This window comes from Microcebus murinus, chromosome 32 (genome assembly GCF_040939455.1).
Source record: "Microcebus murinus isolate Inina chromosome 32, M.murinus_Inina_mat1.0, whole genome shotgun sequence".
In the NCBI taxonomy this organism is placed as follows: domain Eukaryota; kingdom Metazoa; phylum Chordata; class Mammalia; order Primates; family Cheirogaleidae; genus Microcebus; species Microcebus murinus.
In genome coordinates this window covers 3,916,311-3,932,595 of record NC_134135.1, presented here as the reverse complement: position 1 = coordinate 3,932,595, position 16,285 = coordinate 3,916,311, and the positions used below count along the sequence as shown (strand labels likewise).

Here is a 16,285-nt window from a genome sequence, read left to right as displayed (position 1 = left end):
ATTTCCAAATGATGGAAAAAAGAGAACACAAAAAAATTTCATTCTGTGACTCCACCATGACTGATACAACCCAGGCAAACATATTACAAGAAAACAAAAGTATATAATGTTCCTGATAAATACTGATGAAAAAGTCCTCAACAGGGTGAGTTGTAGTGGTTCTTCCCTGTACTCCCAGCATTTGGGGAGGCTGAGGAGGAAGGATCTCTCGAGCTCAGTAGTTTGAGAACACCCTGGGCAACATAGCAAGACCCCATCTCAACAAAAAGTTTTAAAAGTTACCTGGGGCCAGGCTCAGTAGCTCACGCCTGTAAACCTAGCACTCTGGGAGGCCAAGGCAGGTAGATTGTTTGAGCTCAGGACTTTGAGACCAGTTTGAGCAAGAGCAAGACCCTGTCTCTACTAAAAATGAAAGAAATTAGCTAGACAACTAAAATTATATATAGAAAAAATTAGCCGGGCATGGTGGTGCATGCCTGTAGTCCCAGCTACTCGGGAGGCTGAGGCAGGAGGATCGCCTAAGCCCAGGAGTTTGAGGTTGCTGTGAGCTAGCTGATGCCACAGCACTCTAGCACGGGCAATAAAGTGAGACTCTGTCTCAAAAAAACAGGAAAAGTGAAACGGTAGGCCTGTGTTCTGTCAAAGCAGCAGCAACGTAATCCTGAACAACAATAACAAAATGAAATCTTTTGACAAACTACATAGAAACAACTTATGATATATATTATTTGAAACTTTAAATCAGTTAAAGTACCTACAATGTATATTCAAAAATCCAAATTAATAAGACATGCAAACAAAATATTAAACTGCTAGATCTAAATGAATCATACCATTTTGTATCCATGCACAAGGGAGCTCTTCCAAAGCAAGATAAAATACACACACAACAAAAGATGAGGGTTTGAAGCAGAAAAGGATTTTGTTTCACGCTAAAAAATCCAGAACTTACAGAAAGACAACAAGTCATATACATAAAGAGTTAAACCACGGACTATAAAATAGCTCTTAATATACGAGATAAGAAAATGGAGCAACATATAAAATCCATCTTACATATACCTATCCCCAAAGTAATGAAAGCTCATGAGACTCATGAGGAATCAGAAAATGTAGGGGGAAAAAAGGATTGTAATTTTGCCCAGATTTTAAAAATGTAAAATGAACACAGTAGCAAATTTTGTATAATGAAGGGGAAATCTCTCATGTTGTTGGTGGGAGAGGGTAAACCTTTGCAGCTGAGGTGGGGATGGAATGTTGCCAGATGTAGCAAGGTAGAAAATGCACCATCCTAGAAGCAGCAATCACTCTTTCAAATGCCCAATCTGCAGGAATCCTCTGATATCTAGAGTGAAGTTGGCTTGTTCAGAGGCAGCCACTGTGGCATTCTTTGTAACACTGGGAAAGTTAAAATATCCACCTGTCTTCACTAGCAGAAGGCTCCAACAAGGATGTAGAATTCCAGAACAGGCTATCTGTCAATGTTTCCTAACAAAAAACATATACATTTTTGAAGCCTACAGGTTAAAATGTCTTAACAAAGCATTCCCTGAAGAACTTTACCTTTTAATCTCACAATGAAGTAGACGTTTCCACAGGACTTGTGCTCTCTCCACAAAACTGGCAACACTGATTCCCCACTAACACGTGAGGGAGGGTGGAAGGCTAAACAGGATGGGTGGTGCTCTATGCCTTAGCACCTAAGCTCAGCATGTTTGTTTGGAGTTTTACTATAAAGTAAATATATGTTGTGGGATGTTTCAAGTAAAATGGGATATTTAATAATAATTGATAAAACAAAATATAGTTCCATCTTCTCTAATGGCAAAGAAGTTCTGCTCCTCAGTCTGAGCAAAATTATAACTACTTTTACTTGGCTAAAACGCCTGTCGCACAAGAGTCCCTGCAGGAACACCATGGTATCTGTGGTATGGATTGTCTGAGAATAGTTTAATGAAGCTCTTGCTATTTGACATCTAAGTTATAGTAAAAACAGATGATGGAATGAAAGAATCCTCCATCATTGATGTCTGTGTCTAACTTTCCATTCCACTCTGTCACTAAGAGTTTGAGTCAGTGACTCACTAATTTAGCTACAAATGTAATATAATGATTCAGAAATAATTTCTCCTGATTATTCTCTTTTTAGAGCATTCAGCAGGTGTTTGTGCGCATTACCCATGACTCAAGGGCAGCTTCTCCAATCCCAGTCTACAGAGAGCTGACAGTGCATCCGGCCGTGGCCCCTGAACAGGCCCTGCTGCCCGACAGCACTGACGCCACAGGGCCACACCCGTCTCCAACCCCTGCCTGGGTGAGAAGCCCTTCCCAGGACCATGTCCAATGGAGCCTCTCCACAGGGTCCTGTCACTGGGTCACAGTGAGATGGAATCACAGTGGAGGTGAAAGGGACTGAGGGAAGGCACGGGGGAGTGTGAGTAAAAACAACAGGCTGGACGCTTCAGAGTCACAGAAGATCAGCAACTCCAGTGCCCAACATTTCAGAAAGGAGGGAGACACAGAGCCACCCACTGAGAACATCACCTTACCTGAGTCAGAGCCATTCCTGACTCCTTTCCTTTCCTCCTGCCCCGCTTCCAGGCTTCTTCCTCACCCAACATGAGTCTTTAGAAGTCAATCCTGAATGTCAAAAATATGATGCTCAACGCTGAGAATAAACAGATTCTCTTTCTGGGCCACAGTTAGACAAACAGGAAAGACCTCACCTTGTGTAAAAATGGTCCTCTCCTTCACAAGGCACCAGGTGGGATGCAGACACAAAAAACTCCTAAAGGAAGACCAACAAGTTAGTTTTTGACCCCTTTGATCAGACCTTGCCGCCTTCCTAGTGAAGCCCACACAAATGCTGCGGCAGTGGGGAGCTGGGCTGGACTGAGCTCCCTGCCAGGACACAGACCCAATCCTGACCAAACCAGATATACAGCACAGCCCCCTTCAGCCCTTTGTGGACCACAGACTGATCTCTGCCCACAGAAATGGAGGACATAGAGCTGCGGTGCTCAATGTGGGACACAGAATAGAATATCAACTCAATATTGTTAAGGCTAGACCCTTATCTTTTTGAATGAAAATATCTGGTAAGGGGGCACAAGAGATGTATCTGCAATATGTATTAGCACTGTAAGGTGAAGCCAGGGTTCAGCTCCACTTAGAGGGGCAAAATCAGCACACCTCCCACTATCTGGTTCTGCTCTCCCCTTGGACCTGGTTGTCACCAGTATCCAGACAGTGGACAACCAAGGAACAAAAAGACATATGCAGAGCAGCCAATATGGACCTGAGGTGAGGTTGAGGGTATTGCTTGAATGTCAAATGGGAGCTGTGGAATATCAGAACGATGACCTGGGGAAAGAAGGGTGTTTCCACCTCCAGCTGGGGGCCCAGAGTTTTAGGCAGAGGGGTAGCCCATGTGGAGACTGTGAGGCAAGAGACCCTTGGAAAAGGAAAGAGTTTTGTGTGGTGGGGGCAGAGCCAGCAAGGATGACACAAGCAAGAGATGAGGCCAGAGAGGTCCTGGGGGAGCAGAGCAGGGAGGGCCAGGTCTGCACACATTTCTCTCCCACACCTTGAAAAAATTTGGAAATGATGTATTTCTTTACCTATTTTTAAGTAAACATCAGATTTTTTTCTTTATTTTATAAATTAATGCACTTACAATGTAGTATCATACATTTTAAATATATGACAAGAAGTTCATCTAAGCCCCAGGAAGCACAGGGTCGCCCTTACCTGAGATATGGGGACGAGAAGGGAATGCATTTGGGGGAGTCAGGAAGTCCCTTTGAACATTTGAAGGTGGAGATGCCTGTTAGACGGCCCAGCAGATTGTTGAGGAGACGACTGGACACAGGATTCTAGAGCTCAGGGGAGAGTTCTGCAGGGGAAACGTAGACATGTATGTGGGGTTTAAACCATGAAATGAGACAATAAGGAAAGGCAGTGGGTGTGGACAGAGATGAAAAGAGGTTCAAGGACTAAGCCGTGGGTCATGCCACATTCAGAGAACAGGAAGTTTAGGGGACACCAGAGGAGGAAAGGAGATCCGGGATGCATCAAAAAAATTAAAACAGATCTTTAAAGGTTAATGGGATGTCCTCTAAACAAAGAAAACAGAAAACAAAGTGACCAACTATGCTACTGATGGGAAATGAAAGATGAGGACAGGAAATTAAATATTAGATATACAAATGGGGAGGTCACTCGTGACTAGAAAAGGATCAGTCGAATGCTTAAAGTGAAAGCTTGATTGAAGCTAGAATTTAAGGGTTCAAGCAAGAACAGGCAGAAAAAACTGAAGACCAAGAAAGAACAAGTTTTTAGTGTATTATGTTCTGAGATATAGCACACAAGAGGGTACTTACAATAGAGGAAGATGTAGGTAAGAGTATTTTTGTTAAAAAGATGGAAGAGTAAAAGGATAAAAGATTAATTCTGTATGTGTTTGTGTGTGTTTGAATGGACAAGACCACTGGTTTGCTGATAAAAATAATTCCCTTCAAGTAAAAATTTATGAGACAGTACAGGAGGGATGCCATGATATTCTGAGACTGCAAGTGGCGCTGGCAAGTGGTGTACCATCACAGGGCCAGCAACAGCCAGGAGCAGGGACAGATCATTCTCAGTCACTACTGGGCAGAGATCACACAGGCCATTAGACAGAGTGGTGGGCTGCATGGAGAAGATCTCTTTCTTTACTGTTTGAGATAGGAAAAGGCAAATTGCTCATAGTACTTACATTCAATGCAGAATCCTTCACGTTTAGTCACCAAAATGTGTATATATTTTCTCTCAACGATCAGCTCTCTAGCAGAATCCCAGATGGTGTCCTACAATTTAACTGAATTCTGACACTATCTACAAGATAGCATCAGATGCCCCAGGTTAAGAGCTCAGTCCCCACAAGGCTGCCCCTCACTTCAGATGTACTAAGCATGCAGTAGCTGTCACCTCTACTTCTGACTGACCTGATAAATATTGTGGTTCTTTTAACCCTTCCTCCAGTTTGATCAATTTGCTAGGACAGCTCTTCCATCTGGCTGTTCATCTGTATCGTGTGTAATATCCTTTATAACAAATGGGCGAATGAAGTAAAGTGTTACCCTCAGTTCTGCAAGTTGCTCTGGCAAATCAATAGGACCTGAGGAGGAAGTCACGAGAACCCCACAACTTATATCTGGTTATTCAGAAGTTCAGTTCCCCAGCTGGGACTTGTGACTGGCACCTGAAGTGGGGGCAGACTTGTAGAACTGAGACCTCAACCAGTGGGATTTGATGCTAACTCCAGGTAAAGAGTGTCAGAATTAAGTTAAAGTATAGAATGCCCAGTTGGTGTCAGATGGAGAAAGGTTGTTGGTGGGAAGAAATCCCCACACATATTGGTGATCAGAGGTGAAGTATTCTGTGTTGAATGTTCACAGTTTTATTGAGTTTGACAGGAGAAAAAAACACATTGGTTTTTCCTCCTAGTTCACACACTCCTCCACACCCTACCACATGCCAAGGAAAGAGAATTGCAAATGAAGCTATACATACCCAGATACCAAGCATTATAAAACACTCACGTCTTATAGACAGATTTTGCCATTCTCACCCACATCTGCATAATTTGAACAAGCATATTTAAAATTCCAAACTAAATACCAGGTGAAAAAAAGTTTTTAAATAATCTTAAATATTTTAAAATAAAATTTGTTAAATTATAAACACAGAAATTAATATACCACAAGTCAAGCCTCATATCCAATCAACTCACCACTCATCTGGACCCAGGGACCCTCTTCTTCATTAATGTGTGTTTCCCTCTCTCACTCTGTATATATCTCTCATTCTTTTTTTTTTTTTGAGACAGAGTCTCACTTTGTTGCCCAGGCTAGAGTGAGTGCCCTGGTGCCATCAGCCTAGCTCACAGTAACCAAACTCCTGGGCTCAAGCGATCCTCCTGCCTCAGCCTCGTGAGTAGTTGGGACTACAGGCATGTGCCACCATGTCCAGCTAATTTTTTCTATATATATTAGTTGGCCAATTAATTTCTTTCTATTTATAGTAGAGATGGGTCTCACTCTTGCTCAGGCTGGTTTTGAACTCCTGACCTCGAACAATCCGCCCGCCTTGGCCTCCCAGAGAGCTAGGATTACAGGCGTGAGCCACCGCGCCTGGCCATGTATCTCTCATTCTTATCTTCTTTCTCTAGCTCTTTATTTTCCTTTTTTTTTTTTTTTTTTTTGAGACAGAGTCTCACTGTTGCCCAGGCTAGAGTGAGTGCCCTGGCATCAGCCTAGCTCACAGCAACCTCAATCTCGTGGGCTCAAGTGATCCTTCTGCCTCAACCTCCCAAGTAGCTGGTACTACAGGCATGTGCCACCACGCATGGCTAATTTTTTAATATATATTTTTAGTTGGTCGATTAATTTCTTTTTATTTTTAGTAGAGACGGGGTCTCACTCAGGCTGGTTTTGAACTCCTGACCTCGATCAATCCGCCAGCCTCGGCCTCCCATAGTGCTAGGATTACAGTAGGATTACAGGCATGAGCCACGGCACCTGGCCTCTTTTCTTTTCTTTCTTTCATTTTTTTTTTTACCTGTATTTCCCCCTAGGTTTCTGCTCCTCATTTTGTGCCCCTCTCCTCTCCAGCTTTTCCTCCCCTTCTGCCCTCTATTCCTTCTCTTACACCTGATCTGCTCTATTCTAGCAACTTATTTCACCTCTTGCTCCTCTTTCTCCACCAATCTTTTCATTGTCCCCACTCTCTTCCTCCTCTTTCTTCATCTCTGCTGCCCCTGTGCTCTCCTTGTTACAACCCCTTGTCCTCGCTCTCTGACACCGCCAGGTCCCTAGGCTTCATCCCTACTGTGGTTCCCTCTCTGCTCTCCTTGTCACCAGGTGTCTCCTCTTGTCCCAGCACCAAACTGCTCTGTCTACCCTGGCTCCAAATCATTCATCCCTCCCTGCACTCTCCGCCTGAGGTGCCTCCCCCTTTGCCGCTCCTCTCCCTATGTCTTGGGAGATCCAGAAGTTCTCTCAATTTCTCCAGTTAGTCTTCTCCCCCTGATACCTTCTCAGCTTCTTTCACTATTACTGCGTGTTTGCAAATCCCTTCCTCACCGTCCACTTTGACATCTGTTTATGGTTCTACCTCATTCTTTTCTTTCTTTCTTTTTTTTTTCTTTTTTGAGACAGAGTCTCACTCTGTTGCCTGGGCTAGAGTGCCATGGCGTCAGCCTAGCTCGCAGCAACCTCAAACTCCTGAGCTCAAGCGATCCTTCTGCCTCAGCCTCCCCAGTAGCTGGGACTACAGGCATGCTGCCACCAGACCCAACTAATTTTTTTCCTATTTTTAGTAGAAACAGGGTCTTGCTCTTCCTCAGCCTGGTTTCAAACTCCTGACCTTGAGCGATCCTCCCACCTCGGCCTCCCAGAGTGCTAGGATTACAGGCGTGAGGCACCGTGCCCGGCCTCTTTTCTTTTTAGTTTTTCTCTCAGTTGCTCTCTCCCTCTCTCTCCTGGGATCCCTTTTGTCCACACATTCACAGGGACAGGGAAGTAATAAGATGCCGCCTCCCGGAAGAGCGGCATTTTCCAGCGGGGTGGAACTGGGGACATAAGAACGCTGGGTGTCACGAGACAGGCCCCGCCCGGTCGCCTCTCCAAACCAGGGGCTACGGGGAAGTCTAGGGAGCTGAAGAAGGATCAGGCCTGAGGAGGAAGAGACACGGTGGGGCGACCTGCCCCAGACGCCCAGGCCCAGGCAGGGGACGCGGGACTGAGCCTACGGCCCGCGCCGTCCTCCAGGGCCCCACTCGGGCGAGGGCTGGGGCGCGGGAAGGACGTGAATCCACCTGGCGGGTGAGGGCTGTACCTGGCGCGGGGTGGGAGAAGAGGTCAGTAAAGGGTTGCCAGCAGGGAATGACACGAAACGCGGTGTTTACCTGGCCCGAAGGCAGAAAGCCCGAGGGACGGGACCAGCCTCACAGATTTGAACCAGGAAGGAAGCGGCTCCCGGATCCACGCCGCGAGGTCTGCAGGTACCTGCGTAGAGGGGGTGGTGTGGGGACTTTAAAGTCCGTAGAGACCCCTGCCCTCCCGCACCGAGTAAGGAACACGTGGGAGGAAGAAGCTCAGGCTTAACCTCGACTGGGGTAACTTTCCCTCCACGCGACGCGCTTCCGGGACAGCCGAAAAGTGCCAGGCGCTGAAAGAGGAGGCCGGACAGGCCGGGGGCGGGGCGGAGGCGAGAGGGGGCGGGGCGTGGAGAGAGGCCGGTCTGAGGCGCGAACGCGGAGGGAGCGGGGCGTGGAGAGAGGCCAGTTCTCAGGGGGGGAAATGGGACGGGGGCGGGGCGTGGAGAGAGGCATGGTCTGAGGCGGGAACGGGGAGGGGGCGGGGCGTGGAGAAGCCAGTTCTGAGGTGGGACTGGGGAGGGGGCGGGGCGTGGAGAGGCCAGTTTTGAGGCAGGAACGGGGAGGGGGCGGGGCGTGGAGAGACCCGGTCTGCGGCGGGAACGGGCAGGGGGCGGGGCATGGAGAGACACCAGGTCTGAGGCGGGGGAGAGGGAGAGGGCGGGGCGTGGAGAGAAGCCGGGTCTGAGACCGGGAGGGGGCGGGGCGTGGGGAGAGGCCCGGTCTGAGGCGGGAACGGGCAGGGGGCGAGGCATGGAGAGACGCCCGGTCTGAGGCGGAGGAGGGGGCGGGCGAGGGGGCGGAGCGTGGAGCGAAGAGAAGCCGGGTCTGAGCCGGGGAGGGGGCGGGGCGTGGGGAGAGGCCGGGTCTGAGGCGGGGCGTGGGGAGAGGCCAGTCTGAGGCGGGACCAGACCGGGCGGGACAGAGCTTCCATCCTACTTTGTTCTCAACCGATTTCCCCGGGTTAGAAGTCGCCCTGCCATTTCTTGTGTCTAGGTAGCCATCTTAATGTTTCCAGCAGTTTTAGGGTAAAAGCAGGTGTTGTGTCAGCCACTTATGTTGGAAAACAAAATGTTTTCCTCTTCCTAAACTGAGAATGGTTTATGTTGTGAAGTAAAATAAAATTTTAAGGCTAATCCCCCACGGGCAAATAGAATGGACCCCTCTTGGCCAAGGGAATATCCTAAAACTAAATTGCCTACCACCAGGAGGGAGGTCAGACATGCTTCATCTTGCCCCCTCTCTTCTTGGGGACATCCTTTGTAACTCATTAACAGGCCTAGGGGTATGCAAGACAAACCTGCAGGTCCTGAAGTTACACAACAAATAAATGTCCTGTGACTTATCATTGATAAATAGCTCCTTTTGTTAAAACATTCCAAACCTTTAGACAAAGCTTCAAGTCTTTAACCAGTTATAAGCCAAAGAATCTTTAAACCCACATATAGCCTGTAAGCCCCCCACCTTTGAGATGGCTCACCTTTTTGGGCCAAACCAATGTATGCCTCCCAGGTATTGATTTATGACTTTACCTGTAACCCCTGTCTCCCTGAAATGTATAAACCAAACTGTAACCCAGCCACAGGGAGTCCACTTGCTCAGGGCTTCTAGGGCGTGGCTCCAGGTCACAGTCCTCAAATTTGGCTCAGAATAAATCTCTTTAAAATTACTTTATAGATTTTGGCTTTTTTTCCATTGACATGTTAAAACCACCTCTGCTAGCAGGTTGGACTCAGTCCTGATGGTGAGTGTGATCTAGTTAAACACTCTGGGAACTGGGGTGTACATTGATGATATCCTATTTGCCACAAATCTTCAAGGAGTTCGTTGACTTTCTTGTTCTGGATGTCTAAATCTCTAGCAAGATGAGGGAAGCATTCCTCCATTATTCTCTTAGATTTTCCATGCTTTTTTCTTCTTCTCTCACAGATGTCTATGATTGTTATGTGTGGGTATTTGACATAATCCTGTATGTCTTGGAAATCCTCTTCATTTCTTGATTCATCTCTCTTCATTTTTGACTACCTGGATTAATTTAAAAGCCTTGTCTTCAAGCTCTGAAATTCTTTCTTGTGTTTGATCTAGTCAGTTCTTAAAACTTTCCACTGTATTTTTTCTTTTTATTTCAAAATCTTAAGTGGGGGCCGGGCGCTGTGGCTCACGCCTGTAATCCTAGCTCTTGGGAGGCCGAGGCGGGCGGATTGCTCAAGGTCAGGAGTTCAAAACCAGCCTGAGCAAGAGTGAGACCCCGTCTCTACTATAAATAGAAAGAAATTAATTGGCCAACTGATATATATATATAAAAAATTAGCCGGGCATGGTGGCGCATGCCTGTAGTCCCAGCTACCCGGGAGGCTGAGGCAGAAGGATCACTCGAGCCCAGGAGTTTGAGGTTGCTGTGAGCTAGGACGCCACGGCACTCACTCTAGCCTGGGCAACAAAGCGAGACTCTGTCTCAAAAAAAAAAAAAAAAAAAAAAATCTTAAGTGGGTATGTTTTTAATAAAGGATACCTTTTAAAAGCATTAAATTGGAGCTCTTAGTGTGCCCATCATCAGAATACTGTTCATTGTACCTGATAGGTAGGTTTTTACCCCTTTTCCACTGTATTTTGAAATTCCCTAAAATACTCTTTCATTTCCAGTAGGTCTGTTATGACTTATTTTAAGCTATCTATCTCTTTGGTGAATTTTTTAGTCATGTCCTGAATTACTGTTTTAGTTTCTTTAAGTGGGTTTTCAACTTCCTTATCAATCCCATTGAGCTTACTTGGGATCCACATTTTGTATTCCATATCTGAAATTTCAAAAGGTTCCCTTTGGTTGAAGTCCATTGCAGAAGAGCTAGTGTGACCCTCTGGAGGTATATGAAAGGGGTGTTTTTATACATTGTCATATTCTTCTGCTGGTTCCTTCTCATGTGGAATATCTTCCCTCACTTCAAGACAAGTCTGCAGTCCACCTGTTCCATGCTAGGAATTCCCTTGCTCTTTCAACTCATGTTGGTAGGTATCAATTGCAGTGTTGGTTTTAATTTATATGAGTTGGAACTCAAACCCCTGGGAAGGTGTCTGGGTGCTAGTGGTGGTGGACTAGGTTAGGTATCCTCAGTTTCTAGGTCCCTGGATTGCGTGCTTGAGTCATGCTCCAGAATACTCGGGCAAAAGAGGGACAGATACATCATGAGCCTCTAACACTGCTGCTCTTCTGCATCTCCTTGTTCCCCTGTGGTTGTCTCAGTCCAAGCAGGTGCTGGGCCAAGCTCATGTGCAGGGGTGGGCTGGTCCCCAGCCCAATGCTGAAAGTTCAGGTAGAAGCAAGGTGGGTGACTCTCCAAGGTAGCAGTGGAATCAAGAGGCTGGGTAGGTTTGCTGGAGACTTGGTCCTGTGTCAGGAACAGCAGCAGCAGTGGGGTTTGGTGGTTGTGGGGCTTTAGTTTCCCAAGGATCCTCCAGTGAAAGTGGCAGCACCAGCAAGCCTAGTCCCCAGGGTCTCTAATCACAACTGGCCTCTCTATTGTCTCAATATCCTGGCAGCAATGAGGTGGTTGCGGCAACAGAACTGGCTCTCAGGCAGATGCAGCACTGTAAGGTTGGACTCTAAGAATGGAGCCACACTGCTCAGGGTTCAGCACCCTGTGGGACCACGTTGTACCACTTCTCTGGAGGAGTGTCACCGTGCAGTTTATAAGTAGCTCCCTGTGTTTATCTGAAGGGCTGAGGGAGTAGAGGGGCCCTCTTGTAGCTCAGATAGGGATGACTATGGGGGGAGTATGGAGTGCTACAGATCTCTCACCTGCCCTTCCCCATGTGCAGACAGCGCCCTGGCTAATGCTTACCCACCCGAGGGGGTGCCTTACTTCCTTCTCCTTTGCTTTCGGCATATTCTGTCCCCTCTCTGTTGAATCCCATGGCTGTTGCTCAGACTATTCAGCCAAAAGTGAATATCTACTTACCATTTTTGATCCTCTGGTGAGAGAAGCATGTGTCAGATGCTTCTGGCCCACCACCTTGGCCCCTCTCTACAAATCACTTTTTCTCTTTGAGACAGGGTCTTCTGATGTGACCCAGGATGATTTCTAACTCCAGGACTCAAATAATCCTCCTGCCTTGGCTTCCCAGGGAGCAGGGATTGTAAGTGTGCACCATTTCACCCAGCTTGAAATTATTAAAAGAAAATGTACTTATTAAGTAACTTTGGATGGAAACAGATCTATTGGGTGCTAGTTTTCATGGTACAAGTAACACAAACATCTTGTTTTCCTGAAAGATTCTCACTGTGAATAGAAATACTAGCCAGTGTGAGGTGGTAGAATGGCCTCTGAGGATTAAGCAATAAAGATTATCTCCCTGTGACAAACTGAAGTTGAAATCTGGGGGGTTTTCCCTCTTACCTTTTTATTTACCTCTGCAGATTCTGATTAACCTCCACACATTTGATTTTCAATCATGTGATCTTATATAATACCGCCCACATTAAGAAACTGCAGTTCACTATTTTGTACTGTCCCAATGCTTTCCCTAAAGTAAAGACTTTAAGGGACACTGCTTTTTCAAATTTATTCCCTTCCACTGTCCTATCTACATGCTCATGTCACAAAATCTATCTCCAAATGGCACCCTCATTTAGAAATTCCCTAAATACTTCACAGAGTAACACAGGTAAAAACTGTATTAAACATTCATCCTGGCCTACAATGTATGAAAGAGGGGGAAAAATGACCAAAAAATCATATAAAAAATGAGAAAATTTTATTAGACTTGAAAATGGACCATGGTGTTTAATACCATAATCTGAAAATGATATTTACATAATATTATAAAAATCCTCTTTTAATAAAATTCCTTAATCATATTTATAAGAAACACTTCCACACAATAATTTGCATTCTACTATAAAAAATATTTTAGGGAATTTAACTAAATAGTATTTAACAAACATTTTAAACAGTCATACTGTGTGACGGGACTTACATATGCAGCCAAGAAAGGCATATAGTAAGCTATTAACATGGGAAAAATTAGGATCTTTCCTAACCAAGTCAGGGGATTCAAGAACAAACACTCAGTGTTACTTAAAAACTCAGACTACATTATGTGATACTGAATACTGGTACCTTTTACACCTCTGAATTCCTTCTTCCTGTTCTGCCCAGTTGGGTAAGCCAACAATGCCTGAGTGCTCCTCCCTCCTTTGGCAGCAGCTGGAAATCAAACATGTGGGTACTCGACCTCCACCCACCCTTTAACAATCTTAACACACCAAGCCAATCACACATCCCAGTTCCTCTGAAGCCATTTTTGGACCAGGTGTGAAAGACTATTCTGCTTCCCTCAGAAAGCCTCACTGTGCCATAAAAGTTCTCTTCAGTGTACAGCATCCATCTCAATATCCAAACCAAATGTTAAGTGCACATCAATCAAGTATTTGGGGAGTGGTGAAAAGTTCGCCTTCAGAAACGTGTTACAATAGTGAATATAGATAGTTGCTACTTTATCCAGCAAAACAAAGTTCCCATTTTCTATGATTATTCATAAAAGGAAATACATGAATGATAATATTTAAAACTTTTGTCACTGAGTACTGCAAGGACAAAAAACACATGCTTTCATTTATTTATTTATTTGAGACACAGTCTGTGTTGCCCAGGGTAGAGTGCCACGGCTGGGCTCAAGCGACCCTCCTGCCTCAGCCTCCCGGGTAGCTGGGACTACAGGCATACGCCACCATGCCCAGCTAATTTTTTCTATATATATTTTTTTTAGTTGGCCAATTAATTTTTCTATTTTTAGTAGAGACGGGGTCTCACTCTTGCTCAGGCTGGTTTCAAACTCCTGACCTTGAGCAATCCGCCCTCCTCAGCCTCCCAGAATGCTAGGATTACAAGCGTGAGCCACTGCGCCTGATCCATGCTATTATTTTTATCCTTATTGCCCCACACATTCTTTGTTTCATAACTTCAATATTACTCTATATGCATTTTTGCTTAAGGAAAATGAAGGTGCATGTCATGGGTCCTACATGGCACATAAGAAAAGCATGTAGAAATACTATAATGCATGTTCATCAACAATGATGCTTGTTCGAGGGTATAAGACTCTGACACTACAGCGCTATTCAATTTTTAGTAGACTCACAAGTATCATAGGGCAGAGTGTAGCTAGAATAACAAGTACTAAGAATGATTACCCCAAATCATACTGAACTAACAAGTATATGTATCCAAAAGGGTATGTTTTTTGATTTCACCAAAAACACTGTTCTTGATGCTTCAACCATAAGGGTCTAATAGAATATTATTCTCTCTTATAAACTATCCTCCTGAGGTGGAATAAGACAATGGTGGTAGAAACATTTTGATTCTTTTATAGCCATGAAGAAATACTAAATTTTCTTAATTAAAATTGAAGATTATAATATATTCTGAATAGGCCGGGCGCGGTGGCTCACGCCTGTAATCCTAGCTCTCTGGGAGGCCGAGGCGGGTGGATTGCTCAAGGTCAGGACTTCGAAACCAGCCTGAGCAAGAGCAAGACCCCGTCTCTACTATGAATAGAAAGAAATTAATTGGCCAACTAATATGTGTAGAAAAAATTAGCCGGGCATGGTGGCACATGCCTGTAATCCCAGCTACTCGGGAGGCCGAGGCAGGAGGATTGCTTGAGCCCAGGAGTTTGAGGTTGCTGTGAGCTAGGCTGACACCATGGCACTCACTCTAGCCTGGGCAACAAAGCGAGAGTCTGTCTCAAAAAAAAAAAAAAAATATATATATATATATATATATATATATATTCTGAATAAAATACTTGCAGATTGCAATGCCAAGAGGTAAGTACAAATCCTCCCCAAGAACATGCTCTACTGGTAGTTTCTATTTTTTTTTTTTTTTTTGCTGAATCCACGCACAGGGATGGTAGTTTCTATTAAAGTGCCTATTCTGATGATAACTTTTCTCAATTTAGCTTCAAAAAAACACGATTTTTGTCATCAATCTTTGCTAAACAAAAGGTACTGCCATTCAATAGAGAAGGTGACAAGCATTATCCCTGTATTGTTTCTATGACATAATTAGTCCTTAAGAACCTATTGTCTTCCCACGAAATTCCCAGTGTCCAGAGGTTGTGGCCGATTATTTTTCTGTGAGTTGTTAGAACATTTCGTTTCTATAACCCACTGTGCCCTCCTTCAGGTGAAGCGTGTGCTGAATGCATTAGGCATTTAGACTGGCACCCCAGTTTTAAATCATTCTCTGCCCACTGCCATCCTCTCTAAATCACACAGTATTTAATCGGAAAGGACAAGGCACAGTGGCTCATATCTGTAATTTCTGCATGCTAGGAGGACAAGTTGGGAGAATTGCTAAAATCCAAAGTTTGCAACCAGCCTGAAGAACATAGTGAGACTTTTTCTCTCAAAAACAAATTAATAGGCCGGGCGCGGTGGCTCACGCCTGTAATCCTAGCTCTCTGGGAGGCCGAGGCGGGCGGATTGCTCAAGGTCAGGAGTTCGAAACCAGCCTGAGCAAGAGCGAGACCCCGTCTCTACTATAAAAATAGAAAGAAATTAATTGGCCAACTAATATATACAAAAAAAAAAAAATTAGCCGGGCATGGTGGCGAATGCCTGTAGTCCCAGCTACATGGGAGGCTGAGGCAGGAGGATTGCTTGAGCCAGGAGTTTGAGGTTGCTGTGAGCTAGGCTGACGCCACAGCACTCACTCTAGCCTGGGCAACAAAGCGAGACTCTGTCTCAAAAAAAAAAAAAAAAAAAACAAATTAATATAATTGCAAGGCTGTGGAAACATCCCAAGTGCCCATCAATCCAAGAATGGATTAATAAAATGTGGTATATGTATACCACGGAGTACTATTCAGCTCTAAGAAACAATGGTGATATCGCACATTTTATATTTTCCTGGTTAGAGCTGGAACCCATACTACTAAGTGAAGTATCCCAAGAATGGAAAAACAAGCACCACATATACTCACCAGCAAACTGGTATTAACTGAGCAGCACCTAAGTGGACACATCGGTACTACAGTAACAGGGTACTGGGCAGGTGGGAGGGGGGCGGGTATATACACACGAGTGAGATGTGCACCATGTGGGAGATGGTCATGCTGGAAACTCAGACTTGTGGGGGGAGGGGGGAAAGGGCATTTATTGAAACCTTAAAATCTGTACCCCCATAATATGCCAAAATTAAAAAAAAAACAAACAACAAATTAATAACAATCAGCTGGACCAGCTGTGGTATACCTGTAGTCTCAGCTATGTGTGAGGTAGAGTGGAGAGGATAGTTTGAGCCCATGAATTAGGCAGGCGTCCTCAAACTATGGCCCATGGGCCACATGTGGCCCGCCAAGGAC

At 45.1% G+C, this 16,285-nt stretch overlaps 1 protein-coding gene across 1 annotated transcript in view; it reads right to left on the bottom strand.

Moving 5' to 3' along the window:
- Positions 1-8,214, bottom strand: part of LOC105859976 (uncharacterized) — a 62,333-nt gene extending 54,119 nt beyond the window's left edge. Inside the window, 4 exon segments of the mRNA XM_075998985.1 lie at positions 2,550-2,640; positions 2,727-2,788; positions 3,751-3,895; positions 7,949-8,214. Coding sequence (XP_075855100.1) covers positions 2,550-2,621 — 72 coding nt within the window. The 5' untranslated portion in view covers positions 2,622-2,640; positions 2,727-2,788; positions 3,751-3,895; positions 7,949-8,214.
- Between the last annotated feature and the right edge of the window lie 8,071 nt (positions 8,215-16,285).